We start from the raw sequence: 9,468 nt of genomic DNA on the forward strand, positions 1-9,468 counted from the left end.
CAAGTGTTGAACGAGGCTTTAGCTTAAATAAGGAAGTAATATCAGCTAATATGGGAGAGATGACAATAAGGTCCCGAAGAATGATCAAAGATCATCTATATATGCAAACAGTCTAGAACAAAGCACAGTTGAACTAAGTTCTGAATTGTTAAAATTTGTAAAATCTTCTAGGGCAACCAATATTTGGCATATCTTGAGCAACAGCGCTTTGCTAAAAATGTTCCAAATAAAGGTGATGCTTTGAGCAAGTTAAGAGAACAAAAAAGTAAACTTACAAAGCAACTCAAATGTTTGAATGAAGACTATGACAAATATACTGCAGATGCCAACAAACAGTCTGATTTAGAAGCAATGAAAGAATTATTAGCAAGAAGAATAGCTGCTAAGGAAAACGCAAATAAACTTGAAAATAAAATTAAAACTATTGATTTAGAAATTGCATACTTAAAAAAACAGTATTAAGATTTTTTATTAGGTAATATGAAATTGTTTTAAAATCAAAATTATGTTTTCAGTTATTTAAAATAGATTGTGTATGAACATCTAAAAGACATTAAAAAAAATTTAATTTTAGATTATTTTGTATCAGTTGTTAGGTATTAAGTTGTACCTTGATATGAGATATTTCTTTAGCTATTTCTTTAAACTTTCTTTTTGCAGATTTTTTTACAATAATGTTAAGCTTTTAAGTTTTATTTACTGCATTCAGAACAGTTGCTAGGAAAGACATACAAGTCATAATGAAGTTATTATGTATGCATTTAAGTGAGTTCTTCATGTGAAATTATTACTATAGTATAATTAAATTTTGTCAATTAAAATGTCAAACAAATTAAACTTTTTTCTTTTATGTAGAAAGTTAACTAACAAGTTTACACAAAGTTGTGCAAAAATTTAGTTTTTAATTTTTAATTGGTTTAAACCTTTTAAGATTGAGTTTTTGAAAACAGTTTTTTTCATAAATTTAATGCAGAAGCATACACATACAACCTTCCTTTTATTATTAAAGAAGAAAAATGAGAATGAGGTATTAATAATTTGTGTTAGAAGAGAAAAATTTTTTTTTTAAGATTTGAAAGATACTCAGGGAAACTCAGGGAAATTTAAGGTTACTCAGGGAAATTTTTGGTCACTCAGGGAAGATTTTTTGGCTCAAAGAGTGGCAACCCTGTAAACTGTTAAATGTTCTTGAATTCTATATTAGTAATGATTACTGAATGTGATATTATTTTTGAGTTAAGTCAATGTTTTTGAATTTGAATTTTTTTCAAATGATATCCAGTGAAAATGAGAACCTGTTACATGAAAATTCTTAAACATTAATAGCAAATTACGTTTCATAATTTAAGTACTATTTATCAGAGTTTTATTACCAATATTAAATTAGGGGACTTTTTGTCTAAAAACTTCTAATCAACAAAGAAAAAAAAAAAAAAAAGTTTATAAATATGGTGTAAATGTTATAGTTAGTAAACTTTGGTGCTAGTTTTAATAGTTGTATTAATAAAGTTTGACAAATGACAATTTTGAAAATCCAATTAAGTATACTTCAACAAAAGTAGAGCAACCAATATTTAGCCCATTTCCTAGAAAAAGTTGTCACATCTAACCCACTACTAGAAAAGTTGCCAAAGTCTATTATAAAAAAATCAAAAAAGTTATATAAACAATAATTACAAAATAAAGACAAAAGTAATTGGCATTGTATCATGAAATGAAATAAGCAAACACTAGACCTATAAGAATTTACTTAGAAGTTATAATATTTTTATTATAGTTTAAATGTTTTCAGACTTAGTTGTTATACAAACTCACCACGAAGTAACTTAGACCAATATTACAAAATATATTTTAGTAAATATTAAAAGTAAGTTAATCTATTAATAAAAAAGGCCATAACAAAAATTTATTACAGATGAGAGCCTGTTTATAATTTTCATAGATTTTAAACTTGATAAATCAAAACTAAAAAATGAAAGACCAAACCCTGAAGTACTGCGGGATTTTCATCAGTGGGGCAGGAGTAACTTGTGGTCTCTACTACCTCAGCAAGTGGGCCACATCTTCTCACCAGCAGGTGGCCTGCTACGCCGGGCTCACCAACAACGGTAACACTTGCTACATGAACTCTGTTCTCCAATCATTAGCCAGCTGCCCTCATTTTGTTAAGTTTCTCAGGAGCAACAGGGAAAAGGTGGGGGGAGGTGGGAAAATGAGTGAGGTGATCCTAGAAGTGCTGGATCAGTTGGAGGAGAAGGGCAATTTGAAGTACTTCAACCCTTGTTGTGTGATGGCAGGTTTGAAGAGAAGAGGGTGGCGCATCAGTGAGGAGGAACACGACTCGCACGAGTTCCTGCATGCCCTCACTGCAACTGTGCAAGATGAAAACCACAAGTTTATTTCGTGCCACCTAAAGCCTTCTCTTGCAAATATCAAAAAAAGTGAAGTTTTAAAAGAACCTTCCAGTCGTGTGAAGTTCAAGCAAGGCGTAAGTCAAGATTTGCGTTTTCTCAAAAACATGTTTCACTTGAACACAGAGCTGCAGGGCAGGGTGGGTACAAAGCTGACTTGTTCCAAATGCGGCCACCAGAACCCCATCAGGTACGAAGCCTTTCACAGTCTGAGCGTTCCTTTCAGCAACTTGGTGTGCAAAAGCAAAATAACCTTGCAAGACTGCCTTGAAAACTATTTCTCTCCGGAGCAACTTGAAGATGTGATCTGTGAACACTGCACAAAAGAGAGCGGAAAACAGAAAGGTCTCGGAGATTTCAGTGATTCTACGTTTAAAAGTTCCAGAAAACCTTTTCAAACTGACATGTACAGCTTGAATGTTTTAGACATGACTTTAAAAGGTGTGAAGGTTGACCGTACTAGCATTAACAATAAGTCATCAAAACCGGTAAAAATTAAAAACAAATTCACCAAAACTTTGTTTTTGGTTAAAAGCCCAAAAACGTTGTGCATACATCTCCAAAGGTTGACTTGGAGCCAAGGGTATCCGGTAAAGCTTCAAAATCATGTTGACTTCCCTTTGTTTTTGTATAAAAAAGATTTTTCCAAACACTGGCACTGTCAAAAAGACACGTCGTTGTGTGATGTGACCAACAAAAACAAAATTACAGAAACAAGCATGAAAAATTACTTGAAAAAATTGAATTTAGACAAAACAAAAAAAGGACCTAGCAGCAGTTCTTTAGACAGTTTTGTGTCGAAAATCGTCAGCAAAAATCAAAACTTGTTGAAGCCAACCACCAACCAACGACGTCCCATTTACCAGCTGTGCTCCGTTATAGTCCACCACGGACACGGTCTGAACAACTCCGGACATTTCGTGTGCTACAGAAGAGTTTTGAACGATGGCAGAGAGTGTTGGCTGCACATATCTGACACTGAAGTGATAGAGTGCAGTGTCAAAAACGTTTTAAACTCGCAAGCTTACATGCTTTTCTATGAAAGATTGAGCAGTAAGGCACTTTGATGTTTTGATTAGTAAATGGGTTTTATAAGTAGAAAATTTGACAATTTTTTAGCCAATTTTGCTTTTGTTTTCAGCTCAAAGTTAATTAAGCCAAATGTTAAATGTTTAAGTTTCTTAAATGTGCTTCGTATATTACAAAAGAAAGCTGTTTGACTTTTAAACTAAACTTTCTTAAGTTTATTACTTTTAAAAAATTCATGTATGAAAACTTTATATATCTTGATATGCAGTTGAATATTATTAAAAAAACAAGTTCCACATCTAAAAATATATTATGTATTAAGAAATATTTCCAGTACTTTTTGAAACTTTAAAGAGCTTATCTTTAATACGTCTAGTTTGCTTATTATTGTAAACAAAATATGTAAATTTTAATTTACAAAATATGTTCGAGTTTTTTTATAATTTTTTTCAATATAACTTGTATTGTTTTACGTTTATTTATTTTGTAACACTGTGCCACTGTTTATTAAATAAATAATAAAGAGCTTAAATTGAAAGTTTCATATATGTAAATTTGTTTCATTCTTCTTATTTTTTAAAAAAATTGTTAAACGAATACGTAATTAACCAAGTTAGTTAATTTGAATCTTTAGTTTAAAGATGGTATTTTATTTTGAGAAACATAGACTTAAAATTCTTTCCTAAAATAAAACAAATTTAAAAATCTCAATAATTCTAGCTGCTAAAGTCAAATTACTTAAACTTTTTAGTTTATAATGTTTTAAAAGTACATATTCGAATTAAAACTTTTGTTTTAGACAAGAACAGTGGTGTTCATAATAAAATATAGTCTTATTTAATGAATTATATTTTTACAGTCTATTGTGCACAGAAGTTATTTTCTTGCAATAAACTGTACACAGTTTTTTTAAACCTTCAAAAACCTTTGGTATAGAAATTAATAACATATTGTTGTTATTAAATTATTATTATATTATCTAACAAAAAGTTAATGCTTGTTTACAAATGTTTTCGTCAATTTAGTTTACTAACATTTACACTAAAAATAAAATTTAAAAAAAAACTAATTTCTTATTTTTGTACAAAGTACTTCCAAAACTACAATTTTAAAGTCAAGAAAAACTACTTAATAGTTTGTCATATATTTTAATTGCTACAACAAATCATGTAAAACAATAATGTTTTATAACTAGTGATAAGTTTAATGACCAAATTAGATTTGTCCTATATCCAAACTTTATAAACTAAGATTATTAAACTCGATTTAAAAAAAAATAATTTAGTCTACTGAGTTTTTTTTAAAGTTTTAGCAAACTTGTATGTTAAGTATAATTTATTCAACAATTGTCAATTCAAGCTAACGCCAATTCACCTAGAAGGTTCTTCAGAGCTTTTTCAAATTGAATTTTTTAGTATATGCAAACTTGTATTGTAAAAATATATTTTTTAAGTTTATATTATTTTTATCATAAAAATAATCATTAACTTTATTTAGAAAACTCGAAGCAAACACCTTATATCATTAGTTAATTATTTCAGGCAAAAAAAAGTATTTCTGTATAAAAAGTATGCTCTGAGTACGTTAAGAAGCCCTAATGTTACAATTAACCGTTTAAACACTCAAAATTTAAAACAGATTTTAGCAATTTGAGTTTAAACTGAATGTGGTAAACATGGAAAGAACAGTCACCGTGGTGGAAAAGGACCCGATCACCAACCACCTTCGCTTCCACTCCGACAGACTGGAAAACCTTATCCGAGACAATTTCGCCGAAAACCTACTTATAATGCCCATATCAATAGCAGGTCCATATTCCACTTGGAAGTCGTTTTTCATGAACTTCATGGTGAAGCTGCTGAACGGAACGAACTCTGACGACTGGATCGAAGCAGAGACCGAAATCGTGAGTTTGAACCTCGACGCGATGACTATCGGAAGTGGGGAATCCCCTATTGTAGGTTGCTGCATGAAAGTGTACCACAAAATATTCCGCCTCAAAGATGAGAACAACGAAGAAGTGGGAGTGATGCTCATCGACTGCAAAGGGTTCCACGGCCGAGACCTGACGCTTTCCGACGCGGCAAAAATTTTCACGTTGAGCAGTTTCGTGAGCAGCCTACAAATTTTCAATTTGAGCAAAATGATAAGAGCCGAGGACCTACACTTTCTCGATTTTGTTTGCTCTTGCAGCAAGCTGATTTCAGATGCCAGGCCTTTCAGCGACCTCGGTTTGTTAATAAGAGATTACAGCGGTACCGACAATCAAGATTTCAACGGAAACACTAACGGAACGTCTTATTTTAGGTCATGGCAAAGACTACCAAACACTGACCTCGGATCATTGCAAAATCGTCTTACTAGTTGTTTTGAAAATGTAAACTGCTTTTCGTTGCCCAGTCCTGGAAATCTAGTTAGTATTGGTAGACCCAATGATGTTTCTATAGCTCAAATAGATCACAGATTTAAAGAAAATGTTCAAAGTTACGTCGCGAACATTTGCAGAAACTTGAAAGTTAAACAGGTTGATGGGCACAGCATAAACTGTTCGCAGTTACTACAACGTTTTCAAGACAAGTTTGATGAGGTAAGCAATCAAAGTATCTTTGATTTAAAACTCTGGAAGCATTTTGTGTCACATGATTACTATGAAGAAAAAGCTTTGAAGCTTTACAAGTTGTTTTGTGACCAAATTGGCACTAGTTTAAATGGTGAACATTCTGATTATGAAGCTTGTAGGCAAGATAAACTACAGCAATTTGACAATTTAAAGGACTTAGGTTGTATTGAAATAAGAGAAAAGTGCAGAAAAAAAGACTATGACTAGATGAAGACATGACAATTAAAATTGATGAAACGAAAAAGATTGTGCTTGTTATTGAAAAAGTAAAAAGCACTAAGATAAACTGGAATAATCACCTTAGAAGCTTTTATACTTTTGCTATACCATTTTTAGTAGTAGTTTTACTTGTTTTGTCAAATGCTGCGTTTAATACAAGCAGTTTAAAACAAAATGAAAATTTTGATGTTTCAGAAGTGGAGGTGGTAAACTTTTTCAAAACAACAGTAGAAGATTGCTTTGGAATTTACAAAGAAGAGCTAAACTCTAAAAAGCATATGATTAATAGTATCGATGATTTGCATAAAAGCTATGTAAAAGCAATGGACAATGCACTGACAAGGTTAAATGATGAGGTTGCTACTTTCAAGACAGATATGAGTTTTAACAAAATGTCTTTATCTTCAAAAGAATTAGTTAACAGAAACAACTCAAAGTACAAATCGAAGCTTAAAGAAAAACTTTATAGCTTTTACGTCACTTTGAAAAATCAGTTTGCTGAAGAGTTTGAAAGATCAGAAAAAGAAACAAATCTTATTGAAGACTTTTACAAAGCAGAGTTTTAAGAGTTAACGATGAAAAATTTCCAAATTTTATTCAAAACAATCCATCATCTGATGAACTAGTTTCGTTTTTAAGAAAATTAAAAGATAGTCTTTTAACAAAATACGAATATTCAGTACTTGTAGGTAAATTAGCTTCAAACTTTAAATTTAAGCTTCTAAACCCAAATGAAAATCATGTCAAAAATGAAATAAAAATCAGTTATACCAAAGAATGAACGAAAACAACCTAAATGCAAACAATGAAAATGAAATTTCTCCCATTAAAACTCGAGTAAATAACTCCTTTGAACTAAAAGTTATAAAAATCGTTCTGTTTAATCTAATTGCTTACTTGTACTGGATTATTTGTTGTTTATTAAGCGGATATTTTTTGTATAATTTAACAATTTCCAAACGTTTTAAAGTTAAATATTCAATTATTATCTTTTTCTTTGCAATAACAATCTGTACATCTTTTATATTGTCCAATTCTATGTGTACTCTTATACCTTCGATACTGCTCATGTTGTGTTTACAACTGCATCAATTAGTAATTCTAAATATTAATAATTCTAATTAATAAATACGGTAATTCTACGTTACATGATTATTTTCTGATACTTTGGTGTTTATACAGTGTTATTCGTATATGTGTCTAAATTTTGCAGTTAGCAAACTAAATAAAAGATTAAATAAACAATTTCAACTCTTTCTTTTTAAACAATAAGAAGTTGAAAACTGCTTGAGAAAAGACAAATTTTAAAAATAGACTGGCTTTAATTTTATTTTAAAGCAATTTGTTTATAAAGTAATATTTTAAAATATCAATGCACATTTTTAAATACTTTTTGAAAACTGTTATTTATTTAAATTGAACAAAAAACATCAGATAAACTTACAATCATAATTTTACTAACTATCAAGCAAAGGCTTCCAAAAACAATGTAAAATGAAATAATGAACTTAATGTTGTTGTTTTTGTCGAAGCTGTTTTTTTCTTTAAACAACAATTATCTATAATAATATTTAAAATTTCTTAGTAAGCAACATTTTTATGTGCAGTTTACTAACTTATTTACTTGAAGAGATCGCAATTTTTTGTCACCGAAACCTGGTTGTAAATAAAATATTTAATTTTCACAACTTTATTTGAATTAAGATTTAAAATTTAAGTAAAATAAATAAAATATTATCTTAATGACATAAAAAATGCATTGTAAAGTTTAAGAATACTAAACAGCTTACTTTTCTTAGTATCTTTTAATAAACTAAAACTACTTTAAAACCATTTTATTAAAAAGTTTCATTTGTTTTAAAATAATTCAGAAATAAAAGTACGTTAATTTTAAAACGTAATTTAAAAGGTATATACAATGTAAGTAAGCTAACAAGATACTTATATAGATTAGATTAATATTTGTTTTTATACATTAGATTACAAAAATACATAAATCTATATACTATCTAGTATTTATCATAGTATTTCATACTGATATAAGCCAGTATTATTTTAAAGAACATTTTAAATGAATAATTTAATAAAAAACATTTTGTAGGCATTTAGGAAATCAAAAAATTAAAATTTTTTAACCAAAGTTTACATTTGCTTATTTAATTTTTTTTTGTTAAAATGTTATACTGTTTTTGGTTGTATTTTCAATTGTTTATATCTAATAAAAAAACTTTTTAAGTAAACAGCTAAAAAATTCATTTAAGTTTAATAGAGTTTAGCAAGCTTTAAAAGTTTGCAATTTTTAAAAGTAAACAGTGGGCAGCGAATTCTCGGAAAAATTTAAAAAAGGTTTCTTAAATATGCTTCGTATATCGCAAAAGAAAGCTGTTTGACTTTTAAACTAAACTTTCTCAAGTTTTTTTATAAAACTTTTTTATTATTTTTAATAAATTCTTTTATGAAAACTTTGTATATCTTGATATGCAGTTGAATAGTTATAAAAGTAAAAAAATTCCACATCTAAAAATATATTATGTATTATGAAATACTCCCAGTACTTTTTGAAACTTTAAAGAGCTTACTTTATTACGTCTAGTTTGGTTGTTATTGTAAACAAAATATGTATATTTTTATTTACAAAATATGTTTAAGATTTTTTATAATTTTTCCATTGTTATCTGTATCATTTTACGTTTATCTATTTTGTAACACTGTGCCACTATTTGCTAAATAAATAAAATACAGCTTAAATTGAAAGTTTTATCTATGGAAATTTGTTTCATTCTTCATATTTTTTTACTTAGTTGTTAAACAAATGCGTAATTAATCAAACCAGTTAACTTAAATGTTTAGTAAAAAGATGGCAAATGTTTAGCATCTTAATTTTTGTGCATTTAGATATGCCTGACGTGTTAACTTATTTAAAAAAACAGGTCTCTTACAATATCTCGTTTTTTTGTTCAAAAAGTAAAGTTAAATAAAAATATTTCTTATGATTAATTTTCTCAGGCAAATATACTTTTTTTTTACCTTTTTGATTGAATTTTCTATGGTGTACTGTCAACTTGTAGGGTTTTTCAAAATATAACTTGTTTCTGTATTTTATTTTGAAAAAACCACTATTGTTACATTTTGTGTAAAAAGAACATGTTGTAAGTTGTTTAAAGAAACATAATAATTTTTACTTGTACT

At 28.8% G+C, this 9,468-nt stretch overlaps 2 protein-coding genes across 2 annotated transcripts; both read left to right on the forward strand.

Moving 5' to 3' along the window:
- Nucleotides 1–1,972: 1,972 nt before the first annotated feature.
- On the forward strand, nucleotides 1,973–3,546 carry LOC145832444 (ubiquitin carboxyl-terminal hydrolase 30-like). The gene is made up of 2 exons (XM_082939758.1): nucleotides 1,973–2,394; nucleotides 2,443–3,546. The coding sequence occupies exons 1-2, from the start codon at nucleotides 1,973–1,975 to the stop codon at nucleotides 3,476–3,478; spliced, it is 1,458 nt and encodes a 485-aa protein (XP_082795884.1). The 3' UTR covers nucleotides 3,479–3,546.
- A 1,569-nt stretch (nucleotides 3,547–5,115) lies between these two features.
- On the forward strand, nucleotides 5,116–6,267 carry LOC145832445 (atlastin-2-like). Its single transcript, XM_082939759.1, has one exon. It carries the CDS (start codon nucleotides 5,116–5,118, stop codon nucleotides 6,265–6,267), a length of 1,152 nt encoding a protein of 383 aa, XP_082795885.1.
- The last annotated feature ends 3,201 nt before the right edge of the window (nucleotides 6,268–9,468 follow it).

This window comes from Thalia democratica, chromosome 3, assembly GCF_965202585.1.
Source record: "Thalia democratica chromosome 3, ktThaDemo2.hap1.1, whole genome shotgun sequence".
In the NCBI taxonomy this organism is placed as follows: domain Eukaryota; kingdom Metazoa; phylum Chordata; class Thaliacea; order Salpida; family Salpidae; genus Thalia; species Thalia democratica.